Source organism: Elephas maximus, chromosome 2, assembly GCF_024166365.1.
Source record: "Elephas maximus indicus isolate mEleMax1 chromosome 2, mEleMax1 primary haplotype, whole genome shotgun sequence".
NCBI classification, from domain to species: domain Eukaryota; kingdom Metazoa; phylum Chordata; class Mammalia; order Proboscidea; family Elephantidae; genus Elephas; species Elephas maximus.
In genome coordinates this window covers 213,005,581-213,021,752 of record NC_064820.1, presented here as the reverse complement: position 1 = coordinate 213,021,752, position 16,172 = coordinate 213,005,581, and the positions used below count along the sequence as shown (strand labels likewise).

Genomic DNA, 16,172 nt, shown 5'->3' with positions numbered 1-16,172 from the left:
GGAACAAACTTAACCAAGGCTATGAAGGACTTACACAATGAAAACTGTAAAACACTGCTGCAAGAGACTACAACAGACCTAAATAAATCCAAAGACATTCCATACTCATGGACTGGAAGACTTGATATTGTGAAAATGTCAATACTACCTGAACAATCTATAGATTCAACAGAGTCCTGATCAAAATTCCAACAGAATTTTTTTACAGATATGGAAAAACTAATTCTCAACTTTATATGGAAAGGCAAGAGGCCCCAAAGAGCCAAAGCAATTTGGAAGTGAACAAAGTAAGAGGTCTCACACTTCCTGATTTCAAAATATACTATACAGCTAAAGTAATCAACGCTGCCTGGTACTTGTTTAATGACAAAAACATAGACCTTGAGTCAGAATCAACATGATGGCAATGAGTTTGTTTTATGGTTTACATAGATCAACAGAATAGAATTGAGAACCAAGAAATAAAACCATACATTCATGGTCAATTGATTTTCAGCAAGGGTGCTAAGTCAATTCGATGGGGAAGGAACAGTCTCTTCAACAAATAGTGCTGGGAAAATTGTATTTCCACATGCAGAAAAATGAAGCAAGAGTCATACCTTACACCTTATACAAAATCTAATTCAAATTGGATTAAAGACCCAAATGTTAAATCTAAAGCCATAAAGTTCTTGGAAGAAAATATAGGGGTAAAGCTATTGGACCTAGGTTTTATGTTTTTTTTTTTGTTTGTTTTAATGGTAGATTATCAGATGCAACAACAAATCCACAAGCAAGAGAAGACAAAAGAGATCATTGAGACCTCATAAAAATTAAATGCTTATGTTCATCAAAGGACTTCATCAAAAGAGTAAAAAGACAACCTACAGACTGGGAAAAAATCTTTGGGAACTAAAAATCCAATAAGGGTCTAATATTCAAATATATATAAAACTGATACAACTTAACAAAAAAAGACAAATAATCAAAACATGGGCAAAGGACATGAACTTCAGTAAAGAGGATAACCAAGAAGCCAACAAAAAATGAAAAGATGCTCATTGTCATTAGCCATTAGAGAGGTGTAGATCAAAACTACAATGAGATACCACCCCACCCCTATTAGAATGGCAATGATCAAAAGGAAAGAAAGAAAGAAAATAACAAATGTTGGCAAGGATGTGGGGAGATTAGAAACCTTATTCATCATTGATGGGAATATAAAATGGTACAACCATTGTGGAAAACAGTATGACGATTCCTCAATAAATTAAAAAAGAACTACAATATGACCCAGGATTTCTACTTTTAGGTATACCCTAGAAATCTAAAAGTAGCAACACAGACATATGTACACCTATGTTCACAGCAGCACTATTCACAATAGCAAAAAGTGGAAACCATCTAAGTGCCCATCAATGAATGAATGGGTAAAGAAAATGTGGTACACACATACAAAGGAACACTAAAAACTCAGTCATAAAGAGAAATGAAGTCCTGATGCACACTACGATATGGATGAACCTTAAAGACTTGTCTTAAACCTTAAAGAAATAAGTTAATTACAAAAGGACAAGTGCTGTATGACCTCAATTACATAAAATGACAAGAATAGGTAAATATATAGAGATCAGTGGTTGTTAGTAGTTACCTGGGGTGAGATGGGGAGGGAGAATCCTTCTCTGGGAAGCAGTGAGTTTATGCCTATGGTGATGGGAAAATTGGCATCAATTAAGGTAACTATTATGCACTTGACTAATGTAACTGATATCACTAAATTGTATAGCATAAAACGGGTAAAACGACAAATGTGTTGCATATAATTTTACAACAACAGCAACCCCCCCCCCCAAAAAAAGGGATGAAGTTGCTGAAACTACTTAGGTACAACTAAAAGCCGTATGAGATTAGTTCTCTTGGTTTGAAGACCTAGGGTCACGGCTCCATGGAACTGTCCAGCCAATTGGCCGAACACTGTTTTTAGAGTTTCTGTTCTACCCCCCAGTTTGGTGAGTAATGCCTGTCTTAAAAACTTACGAGAAGCCATCCAAAATACAATAATTGGTCTCTATCCTCCTGGAGCAGCAGAGCAAGAAGGAGACCCAGGAACTGGAGGAGGAATTGGACTGTGAGTCTAGGTGCCTCCATAAACTACCACCTCCTTTGCCATGATACCAGAAGAATTGTATGATGAACATTTTGATCAAGGACTCAATAAATGGGTCCTGATCAATTGGGGGGAGGGGAATGTGGAACAGAATTTAAAATATCCTATAGAATCCAGACATACTGGACTCATTGAGGTTGAAGTAAACCCTGAATGTTGCCCTGAGAAAATTTTTGAACCTTGAACTGAAACTATCCCCTGAAGTCATCTTCAGAAAAAAAAAAAATAGTTTAGATAAATTAGTAAAGAATGTTCACCTTGAGCATTTCACTCTTTTGAAGAATTATCTGTGTCAGATGAAATTAACAATAGTAACTCCCAAACATAGGTGAGTAGTGTATGGTATAGTGAGTCTAAGTGAGTGGTGGTGAAACAATATGGGGAGAGATAGTGAGAATGGTGACACAACGTGAGGAATATAACTAATGTCATTGAACTGTACATACAGAAATTGTTGAATGGGTGTATGATCTGCTGTATATATTTTCACCAAAAATAAAATATATATTTTTTAAAAAAACAAACATGATTCAACTATATGCTCTCTGTAAAAGACACTTTGGACCCAAAGACACAAATAGGTTGAAAATGAAAGGATGGAAAAAAGATATCCATGCAAATAGTAACTGAAAGAATACAAGCTGTAATTCATTTATACTCCTTCCTAGGTGGTATCCCATTGAATGCATATATCACAATTATTTATTATACTATAGAGGGCATTTAGGTTGTTTCCATTTGAGATTATTATAAACAATGTTGCAATGAATATTCTTGTATGTGTGTTATGGCACATATATGCACAATTTTCTCCAGAGTCTATAGAAGAAAATTAATGGGCCATAGGGTTTATTTACGGGACTCTGAATGACCCAAACGGTTTGTGCTCCACTACTAAAGGTTGGTGGTTCTAATCCACTCAGTAGTGTCATGAGAGAAAGGCCTGGTGATGTGCTTTCGTAAAGATTACAGCCAATAAAGCCCTATGAAGCAGTTCTACTCTATAACACATGGGGTCAACATGAGTTGGAATCGACTCAATGGCAATGAGTATTTTTTTTTTGGTAGGGTTTATTTATCCTCAATTTTACTAGATAATAAAAAACTGTTTTCCAAAGTGCTAGCACAAGTTAACATTCTCACTAGCAGTGTATGTTGTTGTTGCTGTTGTTAGGTGCCATCAAGTTGGTTCCGACTCATAGTGACCCTATGTACAACAGAACAAAACACTGCCTGGTTCTGTGCCATCCTCACGATTGTTGTTATGCCTGAGCCCATTGTTGCAGCCACTGTGTTAATCCATCTCCTTGAGGGTCTTCCTCTTCTTCGCTGACCCTCTACTTTACCAAGCATGGTGTCCTTCTCCAGGGACTGGTCCTTCCTGATAAAATAACCATAGTATGTGAGACAAACTCTTGCCATCCATTCTTCTAAGGAGCATTCTCACTGTACTTCTTCCAAGATAGATTTGTTTGTTCTTCTGGCAATCCATGGTCTATTCAATATTCTTTGCCAAGACCATAATTCAAAGGCATCAATTCTTCTTCAGTCTTCCTTGTTCATTGTTTAGCTTTTGCATGCATATGAGGTGATTGAAAACACTATGTCTTTAGTCAGGTGCACCTTAGTACTTAAAGTGACATCTTTGCTTTTTAACACTTTAGAAAGGCCTTTTGTAGCAGATTTGTTCAATGCAATACATCGTTTGATTTCTTGACTGCTGCTTCCATTGGCATTGATTGTGGATCCAAGTAATATGAAATCCTTGACAACTTCAATCTTTTCTCCGTTTATCATGATGTTACTTATTGGTCCAGTTGTGAGGATTTTTGTTTTCTTTCTGTTAAGGTGTAATCATATTGGAGGCTGTAGTATTTGATCTTCATCAATAAGTGCTTCAAGTCTTCTTCATTTTAAGCAATCAAGATTGTGTCATCTGCATATTGAAGGTTGTTAATTAGTCCTCCTCCAATCCTAATGCTACATTCTTCTTCATATAGTCCAGCTTCTCAGATTATTCACTCAGCATACAGATTGAATAATTATGGTGAAAGGATACAACTCTGACACACACCTTTCCTGATTTTAAACCACTCAGTATCCCCTTGTTCTGTTTGAACGACTGCCTGTTGGTCTATGTACAGGTTCCACATAAGCACACTTAAGTGTTCTGGAATTCCCATTCTTTGTAGTGTTATCCATAATTTGTTATGATCCACACAGTTGAATGCCTTTCCATAGTCAATAAAACACAGGTAAACCTCTTTCTGGTACACATCTTGCTTTTAGCCCAGATACATCTGATATCAGCAATGATATCCCTCATTCCACTTTCTTTTCTGAATCCAGCTTCGATTTCTGGCAGTTCCCTGTCGATGTACTGCTGCAGCAACTTTTGAATGATCTTCCACAAAATTTTACTTGTGTGTGATATTAATGATACTGATTGATAATTTCCACATTCAGTTGGTTCACTTTTCTTGGTAATAGGCATAAATATGGATCTCTTCCAGTCAGCTGGCCAGGTAGCTGACTTCCAAATTTCTTGGCAGAGACGAGTGAGCACTTCCAGCATTGCATCTGTTTGTTGAAACATCTCAATTGGTATTTTGTCAATTCCTGGAGCCTTGTTTTTCACCAGTGCCTTCACCATAGGTTGGACTTCTTCCTTCAGTACCATCAGTTCTTGATCATATGCTACTTCTTGAAATGGTTGAATTCTGTGTATTCCTTCCACCTTTTCTTGATGCTTCCTGAGTCATTTAATATTTTCCCATAGAATCCTTTAATACTCAAGGCTTGAATTTTCTCTTCAGTTCTTTCAGCTTGAGAAATGCCTACCGTATTCTTTCCTTTGGTTTTCTAACTCCAGGGCTTTGCACATTTCATTATAATACTTTGTCTTCTCAAGCCATCCTTTGAAATCTTCTGTTCAGCTCTTTTACTTCATCATTTCTTCCTTTTGCTTTAGCTACTCGATGTTCAAGAGCAAGTTTCAGAGTCTCTTCTGACATCTCTTTTGGTCTTATCTTTCTTTTCTGCCTTTTTAATGACCTCTTGCTTTCTTCATGTATGATGTCATTGATGTCATTCCACAACTCATCTGCTTTACAGTAAAGATTACAGCCTTGGAAGCCCTGTGGTGCAGTTCTACTCTGTCCTTACAGGGTCACTATGAGTTGTAATCAACTCAATGGCAATGGGTTTGGTTTTATAGTCAGGTTACAAGATATAAGTAGTTATTAAATTGCTTAGACCTAACCAATTAATAAATAGAATTATTGGTATTTCTTTTGGCTTAGGTGTGCTATGAAAAATTACTGAATACTAAGGGCACCATGAGCCAAGAAAGTTTGGGAACTTCTGCCCTGCATACTTTAAAAAGATAAAATTTGAGGTCACAATGTGACACTCTAGATTTCAAAGGGTCAAGGAACCTTCATCAAGCTGTGAATGAATCCTTCGTTGAGGGTCAACAGAAGATAGAGATACCTGGTGTTTTTATCTTTGCCTAAGTCTATAACTGCTGCCTTGAAAAGGTCTTGAATACTCTTGGTTTTATGCCATATTCTCATAGTGCATTGCAAAAGCCAATTCTCTTTAAACAAATAACTTTTATATATATATATGATAAAACAGTCTTATATAAAAATTTAAGCAATACTGAAGAGTTGTTGTTGTTGGGTTCTGTCAAGTCAGCTCCAACTCATAGCAACCCTATAGGACAGAGCAGAACTGCCCCATAGGTTTTCCAAGGAGTGGCTGGTGGATTCGAACTGTTGACCTTTTTGTTAGCAGACAAGCTCTTAACCACTGCGCTACCAGGGTTCCTTTTTTTTTTTAACCTACAGTCCACACCACAACTAGGAAGCTGCTGGTAACTCTCTACTTCAAGAGGAGAAATAAAAAGTCCAGTTTTTAAAATAAGAGAATTGAGTCTGTTTTATAAGAATATAATGCTCTTAGCCAGAAATCCATCAATACCCATTTAAAGTAGATATGTAAACTTAATTTTGGAGATCTTCTGTTTACCTAGAGTTGAAAGACACATGGACTATGTTAGATTTGAAAGTTTCCCGTCATGTCATCCAAGCAACATATGAGTAGAAGCCTTAAGGCTGACAAGTTTTATTTCCTCCTGTAAAAGACAAATGGGCAATGCAGTAAGACAGTTGTACACTAAAACTGTTTTGTAAATTCCTCCTCCAAACTGCCACAAATGCAGTACTTCTTGATGCCTGCTCACCCAGGCCTGGAATGGAGTTTTCCAACACTTTGGGTGACTGTGGCTTTATCACTCCGGCCCAGGGCAACAGGTTGTCTTCTGAGTCCTCTGGTCTCTGGTCACTGCTGGGTACTAAGAATTGTAGCTAACAAGCCCTGCCATCTAGGCCTGTGCAATGATCAGGTCTCTGCTGACTATAAAAGCGGCAGTGAGGGAACTCAGCTGAATCTTCTCAATGGTGCCAAGAGAAAATCTGTACTCAATGTCTGCCATTTTGGGCAACAAATGTATTCTAACTGAAGATGGAAAGTTGACTCTGTGCACCAACAAGTGCAATGCCAACCCTTTCAGCATTTACAACTCCAGAATATTTCTATGGGCTGTGGTGAAGTTTTGATTCAATATCCAGTCTAGGATGTTGGTGATGTCTGACCTGAGCAGGCGCCCCGTGCAGGTGTGGACAGTCCTCCCTGTCGCCTTCCGAAAGGCAGTATTGGTGCTCTGCAAAATGTTCAGAGCCTTTCTCATATCTCCACTGGAAAGAGTTACAAGTGCTTTCATCTCATCTTCACTTATATCAGCTTTCTCTTCTTCCATGACATGTTCCAAATATGGGACCATCAGTTCAGGAGTCAGTGGACCAAACTGGGACCTCATACACAGTGACCGCAAGGCAGGAATGATCTCCAACAGATAGTTACAGATGAGGCAAAATCTGGTATTTTCAGTAAATTTCTCAATCAATCTCCTCAGGGCATTCTGGGTGTCTTGAGTCATGGCATCATCTTCATCCAATATCACTAGTTTAAAGCCTTTCTTAAATATTGTCCTTGTGCTAGCAAAGCTCGGGATTGGTCTCCTAGTGATGTCTATTCCTCGATCGTCTGAAGTATTCAGCTCCAAGACTATGGAACAGAATTCTTTATCTTTGTAGAGCTGTTTAGCACAAGCTAGGTTGGTGGATGTCTTCCCTGTCCCAGGAGGACCATAGAGAAGCAGATGTGGCAGTTGGTCCTCACTGATAAATTTCTGAATGGTACTCAAAATTTCCTGATGAGAAATGAGATTATTTAATGTCTGTGGCCATCGCGGGCTGCTGTTGCTGCTTTAGTGCTGAGGTCCCCATGGTGAGGAGATGGGGGTGACCGAATCTACTAGGATAGTAGCATTCCCCAGGCACCAGCAGAGAGCAGCTGTGATCTGTCCCCAGACCCTCTCACTTAGAGTTCGGGCAAAGGGTAGTCAATATCAAACCCATTACCTGGTAATTTAATGAAAAAGACCGTGTGTTTCCTTGATTTTTGTTTCAAGAGGTCTCGTAGCTACAAGATAAAGAATACTGAATATACCATGGGCTGCCAGAAAAATGAACAAATCTGTTTTGGAAGAAGTACAGCCAGAATGCTCCTTAGAAGCAAGGATGGCGAGGCTTGGTTTCCTATACTTTGCACATATTATCAGGAGGGACCAGTCCCTGTAGAAGGACATCAATCTAGGTAAAGTAGAGGGTAAGTGAAAAAGAGGAAGACCCTCAACGAGATGGATTGACACAGTGGCTGCAACAATGGGCTCAAACATAGCAACAATTGTGAGGATGGTGCAGAACCAGACCTTGTTTCATTCTGTTGTACGTAGGGTCGCTATGAGTTGGAACCAACTCGATGGCACCTAACAACAACAATAACAAAAAAATTTTTTTTACAACATAGCTGCAAATAAGGAAAGGCCAGTTTTCAGGAATTACTTTTTTTTTTATTGCTAATTTAGTAACCATTAAGTACCTTGTCACCATGGAAAGTTGTATTCATTAAGTAAAAAATTATTTAAGCTTCTGTGAAATCTCCAGTCCTTGGGAGTGTTTTTTCTTCTTTTTCTTCATGCACAGAGACTCATGCACCCCTAATTTGCAAATTGTTTATTAAATCATCAAACCAAAACCAAACCTGTTGCCGTTGAGTTGATTTCAACTCATAATGACCCTACAGGACAGAGTAGAACTGCCCCACAGGGTTTCCAAGTTGCAGTTGGGGGATTCCAACTGCCGACATTTTGGTTAGCAGCCAGTAGTTCACCATAGCTCTTAACCACTGTGACATCAGGGCTCCTATTAAATCATAAAAACAGAAAGCCAAACCCATTGCCATTGCCGATTCTGACTCATAGTGACCCTATAGGACAGAGTAGAACTGCCCCATAGGGTTTCCAAGGAGCTGCCAGTGGATTTGAACTGCCAGCGTTCTGGTTAGCAGCTGAGCTCTTAACCACTTCATCACCAGGGTTCCTACTAAATCATAGAGCAATCAAATATTGTGTTATTGTTTTGAGCTAATTCAAAAGTTTTTTTTAAAGCAATTGTAACTAGGCTACTTTGAGCCACTTGTTTTTAGAAACAAAATGATCTCCCTGCATGCTTATAGATTAACTGCTCAAAATAAATCCTGTTTTAATTTCCTTGGGTTTCAATTATTTTTAATAGTTGTCTTAAACACTTCATAAAATCTGTTATTCTCTGGAAATACATATGCAAACAATGAATAAACATATGAAAAGATGTCCACCATCATAGGCATCCAGGAAATGCAAATTAAAATCACAATGAAATACCATTACACATTCACCAGAGTGGATTAAAAAAAAAAAAAACTGACACCAAGTGTTGGTGTGCTACTAGACTGTCATACACTACTGGTGGGGAGTATAAATTGGTGTAAGCACATTAGAAAATTATTTGGCGACTAAAGTTAAACAAGCCCTGGTGGCGCAGTGATTAATAGCTCAGCTGCTAACAAAAAGGTCGGCAGCTTGAATCCACCAGCCGCTCCTAGTAAGCCCTGTGGGGCAGTTCTACTCTGTCCTATAGGGTCGCTATGAGTCACAGTCACCTTAATGGCAATGGTTTCATTTTCATTTTAAAGTTAAACATGCTAAACATATATTTGCTTTCACCCAGAAATTCTGTAGCAGTGATTGGGTAGGGATAAGAAGGATAATTGGGTAGGGATAAGAAGGTAATGTTCTGAGTCGTTGTAACGATCTGTTAAAAATAGTCAAAACTCAAGGAAATTGAAACATGAGATTTCTTCCGAGCAGTTATTTTATATGCCTATAGGGAGACCATTCTGATTAAAAAAAAAAAAAGCAAATGGCTGGAAGTGAGCTAGTTACAATGAGGCTTAAAAGAGAAGGGGGTAAAGAGAATAGAAGATCAACCACTGGCTAATCTTAACATGTTTGATTGAACCCTGCTCTCTCCCTTTTACTGAGATCAACTGATATCAGATTAGGGGGTGGTCTCAGGCCTGGCAGCTAAAAATTTGGCCCTCCACCCACCTGCGGCCATGGTACCTTTTGAAATTTAAATTAAGTAAGCCTAGAGTCTTTTTCCTTAAATCTTGAGGTAATGGTTTTACTATTGACTGCTCTCCAACAGGAAAAAGAGTCAATTAACAACTTCGGGGGGGGCGGGGGAGGAGGGAAGGCCATTAAAGCTATAAAACCAAAAAACCAAACCCGGTGCCATCAAGTCTATTCCGACTCATAGCAACCCTATAGGACAGAGTAGAACCGCCCCATAGAGTTTCCAAGGAGCGCCTGGTGGATTCGAACTGCCGACCTTTTGGTTAGCAGCCATAGCACTTAACCACTACACCACCAGGGTTTCCCATTGAAGCTATAACCCAGTGCTGAGGCAGTATTAATTTTGGGTCAGGAATTTTTAGGTTCGTGGATAAGAAATGTCTCTTGAAATAAAAGTAAAGTATTTTTAATAAGAAAAAATTTATTTCATGAGCCAATAAAATCTACTTTTCACACCAACTGAATGAAGAAATTCAATTCCAACTCAAATCTATTCCACTTCTGTTCTAATTCTGACACCAATTGCTCACGCAGTACTTCTGTTACCAGAGAATAGCTCCGGTCTTGTCTTCGGTGTAGGAAAGAATTCAAACACTGAGACAAATAGTGCCAAGTGAGCAGAGTTTATTAGCTAGCAGAGGGTTAGTAGTGAAAGCACACTTGACTAGGGAGCGTCAAGCAGGCTACTCAGATATAGAGAGAGCCTGAGAGCCCTGATAGTCATTTTCTTAGGGTTTTATACCCTTCTTGTCTCTTATTTCTCCCTGTTAATGTTTAACAGCTAAGTCAGGGACCCCTATCGAGATTACTTCTTCGGTTTAACATTTAATTAGCAAGTTAGGGACCTTGGTACCATTTCTTTGGCTTAAGGTTTACCATTTCCTTGGCTTAATGTTTACCATTTCCTTGACTTAACGTTTAATGACGTAGGGACCATCTTATTGAGGAATGTCACCACCCCCTGCCTCTTCTTCCTCTTGAATGTAACCTCTCCCCCTGCCCTTACATTTTTTCCTCTAATCTTAACCACCACAGCTAGCTCTGATCTCATAAATTAAAGGACACAGTCTTTCAGACTCTAAGTCTGCCCAAGACTTCAGATGACAACTGTAAGCTTAGGGGTCTCTGGGTCCCTGCACGTCTGACCTGCTGGCTACAAACTGGGGGATTTCACACCACCCTCTCAGGATGCCAGCCATAAGCTCAGAAATCCCCAAGGCCCCCCTTCACTTCTGAACTGCTGGCCCCCACTATTTCCTCAGGTTTGATAATTTGCTAGAATGGCTCACAGAATTCGTGGAAAATGCAATACACCTACTACTTCCTTATCAACTATCTTGTTATCTGACATTTTGCAATTATGACAATAGCAAAAAATCTACTTTCCAGCTATTTTGTGCATTGACAACTTACGTACGGCAGTAACAAATGACAAGGTGTGGGGCCAGAATAATGCTGGCCGTGATGGTTAAGGTTGTGTGTCAACTTGTGATTTAGGATTATAATAAGAAATTTGCAAATTGTTCAGGAATCAGACATACCAGAAGAGCTGATCAAACTGGTTTGGTTGTTGGATTGAGCTGGCTAAGGATAAAAGGTCTTTTTAAGTCAAAGATTGATTCTTTGAGGCAAAACACCAGTAGTTTGAGGCAAAACACCAGTAGTTTTAGGCAAAACAGCAGAAATTTTTGGCAAAACATTTTGTGATTAGCATGGGGTTGAGAGAAAAGAGAAATACAGCCCTTAAGAACATAGATATTATTAGTTAAAAGGCCACCAATCCAGAGAGGTTTGTTTATAAAATAACCTATGTATTGATAAATCCCGTTCTCATCAGGATGAAGCAAAATTGTATCCAATAGTGATTTTACTGCTATCTTTCTCCTGGTAAAACGGTATAAATTATATAATTGGCAGACTCAGTTTGATCTTGAGTCAGTCAGCTGTGTCCCCCACTCAAGTGATTTGTGGTGTTTGTCTCTGAATAAAGGATTTTTCCTTTTTCATGCAAATAACTTGTCCTCTATTTTATTCTAGAAGTTTTTTTTTTTTTTTTTAATGGTGTAGCTGGCAGGATTTCGGAACCAGCTTCTTCTACAAAACCCCAAAGAGACCTGGACGGCAAAAGATGCTGAAGCTGTCAACTAATAGGTTCTTGTCAAGCAGACTAGCAAATTGAAGTCAGCCAGACACAAGGTGACCTAAGGCTGCCAGCATTCTGAACCAGGGCAGATGTACTCTTTTTATAGGGAGTAACATACTTTCGCATGAACAGTGAGGGGAGGATCTTCAGCCTTGTGACATGTGTGCAGTCAGCATAATTTTAGTGAATGAGTTTTTGCGCACGGCTCTAAAATACGGTGCACAGCCCCTGAAAAATGGTGATGGCTTGCTACTGCCAACCTGGAAGGTCACATGTGGGTAGATTAGCAGTCAGTGCGCCTCTTGCCAGGGGAGGAGACGAATCCTGGAGATCGGGCAAATCAGGTGAAGTGCTGTTAAATTTGTAACAAAAATGTAGCAAGAGTAGACTTTTCTGAAAAACAACTATTATGGGATAGTTAATAACCCTTTCATGACTGCCTGCTTCAACGCCACTACGCTACTGGTCTGTTGAACCCTGTTTCACGCATCCATTTGGGAAGTTCTGGCATGGTTAAGTGGTCTCAGAAAAAGAGCCTTTGTTTTTTATAACCGAAAGTAATAGAAAGAGTAGAAGAATAATTCTTGTTCGGATTTCTTTGTGGGTTTTTTTCCCCCCTTTGGTTGAAATTGGTTCATTTGCTACTCAGATGACTTGCAGACGAAAGAATCCTTAAGGTGTCCATGTCTCTAAACTCAGAGTTAAGCTAAGGGCATTATCTAGTGGCCTTTTTGAGAACTGCAGTCTGATAAAATTTAAGTGGAGATCACGGGGAAATACTGGTAGCAAGCTGAAAGCCCCCCTCCCAGACTCCTGCGAGCTTATATGCTTCATAATTTTGGCCCTGCTACCATAAAAAAAAAAAAGTTCAGTTTTACCATTCAGTACTTTTTTTTTTACCATTCAGTACTTAGAACAATGGCATGAAATTACGAAGGACTGAGAGGTGGAGCCATGGCCCGGTGGAGGAGCTTTGAATTACACAGTTTGTAAAAATACAAATTGGTATGAACATAGACAGTCAGCCTCAATAGGAAATATTTTTAATTGGTATTTTGAGACTTCTCACTGACCACATAATGCTAAATTTGCCTCTATCTATATAAGAGAAAATTTCTAAATAAGCTCAGCAATTTCAGGAAATACAGAAGGGACAACGTCCCCTTTATCAATCAAAAGGAAGGAGTGAGGTAGTTGCTTCTTGTTTTCCAGATTTATCTTCTTCAAATCACAATCTTTTGTTCAAATTATCTTTTTCCAATGTAGAATCTTTAGACGCAAGTTCTGCTGCCCCTATTACTACAATGCCATTAGTGGCTAGAAAACCTAGGGTGGGAGGTGGGCACCCGGAAGTCACCTGTTACGGATTGAATTGTGTCCCCCTAAAATGTGTGTCAACTTGGCTAGGCCATGATTCCCAGTAGTGTGTGGTTGTCCTCCATTTTGTAATCTTGTTACCGCAAATCGCGGGTTCAAGCTGCCTGTCACAAAGCTAATACTGAGATAGGAGGAGGTAAGCAGTAAGAGGGCTTTACTGAATACCGGTGTTCAAGAGACAGAGGGGGTTAAATTTCTCCCAAATTCTGTCTACCCTAAAGGGTTGATGGGAGGGTTTTATATGGGGGAGATCAGGGTTATCTAATGTTTTGAGCACATAGTCCACAGATGGTCTTATATGTCACAAAACAACTACAAAAAACTCTTTATTAAACTAAAGATATGCATATCAGGTATCCGGACTCTAATCAGTATGTTTGTAACAGGCTGAAAAACTCACATAAAACTCTCTCGGCTAGTGGAACTGTTTTGCCAAGTCCACTGTGGCTGAGATAGGGAGCAAGAAAGAAAGTTGCAGATTAAAAATGCCAGAGAGCTTTCCTATCGGTTTTGCAGGCTGAAGGCCATTTCTCAAGAGAACAAAAAAGAAGAAAGACCAAGGCCACAGGAGCTGAGATAGCTCCACACCCCTTTGGAAGAGACTGGTGCAGCTGGTGCAATAAAAAAAATGTTTAGAGATTATTTAGGGCATCCTTATGGCATTAGTCATGTCAAGCTCTCAGTCACCTATTCTGAACAGAGGAAAACGTGTTGTAAGGTATTAGGGTGTTTGTTATGTTTAAGAGTGGAACAGGCTGCTCAGCTATATTTTGAACAGAACCTGCACCATTTTCCAAGGACTAGAGATTAATCACAGCTTATACAGCTATACTAAAACGAATGAGAAAATATATTCTCTCTAATACTAAAACACTAAAGAAAATGCATTTTCGCTACTTCAATCTGATGTAATTATACTATGTGTCGTAAATCCCAACCTCTGTGATGTAAATGAGACAGGATCAGAGGCAGTATGCAATCTACAGGATCGGATTATATTTTGAGCCAATCTTTTATGAGATGTAAAAGACAGAAGCAAGGAGAGAGAAGAGGGACCTCTTACCACCAAGAAACAAGAGCCAGGAGTGGAACATGTCCTTTGGAGAAGGACTGAGAAACTCCTAGACCCAGGGGAAGGTTGATGAGAAGGACCTTCCTTGTCCTTGTCATCAATCTTGTCCAGAGGAAGACAGAGAGAAAGCCTTCCCCTGGAGCTAGCACCATGATTTCAGACTTCTAGCCTCCTAAACTGTGAAAGCATAAACTTCTATTTGCTAAAATCTTCCCACTTGGGTATTTCTTTTATAGCAGCATTAAATAAGACACCTTTTCTCACTGGTCCAAGGGTGAACTTCTTGCCATTGTAAAAGAATTTCCTGACCCCCGAGAATATCTGCAAAAATTTATACATAAGTTTAGAATATTAACTGAAACTTATGAACCAGGTTTGGTAGACCTGTGTAGTTTATTAACTATGTTTCGGGGACCAGGAGATGCCCTTAGGCAGACGGAAGAGGCTAAGTGGAAAGATTCAGAACAATCTGTGTCCATTCCCATTGGAGCATTGGGAAAAGAAATTAGAACAGAAATTAAGGCCTTGGTTAAAAGTCTGACTGACACCTTTCCTGTTGTGTTCTCATCAAAGATTAATTGGACAAAGGTGCAGACTTGTACCCAAGAAAAGGATTAAAATGTTTATAATTACTGTGATAGACTAGCTAAATTATTTTTAGAACATTCAGGGTTAAAATTAGAAGACCAAAGAACAAAGGTCACTTTTAAGTTTCTCTTCAAAGGAGGGTTGAATCCTGGATTAGCAGATTTGTTAAAGAGACATCAGCTTAATTGGGAGAGTGTTGATACTTCTGAATTAACTACTGTGGCCTATAAATTAGCTCAAACCATGAGAAAAAAGGCTAAGGAAGCTGAGCGAAGAGCTAAAGAGAAAAAAGATAAGCTGATGGCTTTACAACTATAGCAATTACAACATGCTGGTCAAGATCCTCAACCAATGACCAAATCGGGAATTCACAACTCAAATGGCCCAAATGGCACAGTAGTCTGCAGTTATTTTTAAAAAAAAAAAAACCCTGGTCATTTTAAGGGGCCCTTTTTTTTCTAAGTTAAAGAACAAAATGTGAGCTTTTCCATCAGCTCTGCTTCTACCTAAGACCCAATGACTAGGTCCCAGGGAGATCTTAGAGGCTTTGTCAGTGGTACCACTCACCCATCAAGGTGAGGCAACACTTCAAGTGAATGAGGAGCCTTGTACTTTCTTGGTGGACGTGGGGGCAAGCCTGTCTGCAATAAATCCCACAAGTTTGCAGAAGCCTTTTCCCCTTAGTACCCGAACATCTAAGGTCATGGGAGTCTCAAATCAAGAACAGGTTTTACCTCATACCTTATCTCTATTTCTTTAGGTCCAGTTCAAGATTTCCATTCATTTCTTTCAAGTCAAGTTACCTTCATTAATTTATTAGTCGGGGACTTTTTATCAAAATGGAGGTATCATGTACAATATACTGAAGGAGGAAAAATTCTATCGACTTTCCCGAATCCCAAAGGGAACTCAGAAGAACCCCTACCTGAGGTTGTAGAAACCTGTACTTGCTTCAAGGGCTTATGGTAACAGAGGAAAGGACAGAAGAAGAAAACAGGGAGGGAGGGAAAACTCTAGATCAAGTTCCTTCCCGACTGTGGGCTACCTCTTCCACCGATGTGGGACAGGAGCTGTCAATTGAAATCATTAAGGTACAGATAGATGCTTGTAAGCCTTTGCCTAGGGTAACTCAGTACCCATTAAAATCAAACACTAAGATAGAATTAGAGTCTGTTACTCAAGAATTTCTAGATAAAGGACTCATTATTCCATACACTAGTCCTTGGAACACTCCTGTGTTTCTTGTCAGAAAGCCTAACAATCA

The 16,172-nt window shown here is 39.3% G+C and overlaps 1 protein-coding gene across 1 annotated transcript; it reads right to left on the bottom strand.

Annotated features, from left to right (window-relative positions):
- Positions 1 to 6,533: 6,533 nt before the first annotated feature.
- LOC126068336 (replication factor C subunit 5-like) lies at positions 6,534 to 15,613 on the bottom strand. The gene is given in 3 exon segments (XM_049870821.1): positions 6,534 to 7,448; positions 14,585 to 14,641; positions 15,521 to 15,613. Coding segments are annotated over 3 exon segments (1,065 nt in total).
- Between the last annotated feature and the right edge of the window lie 559 nt (positions 15,614 to 16,172).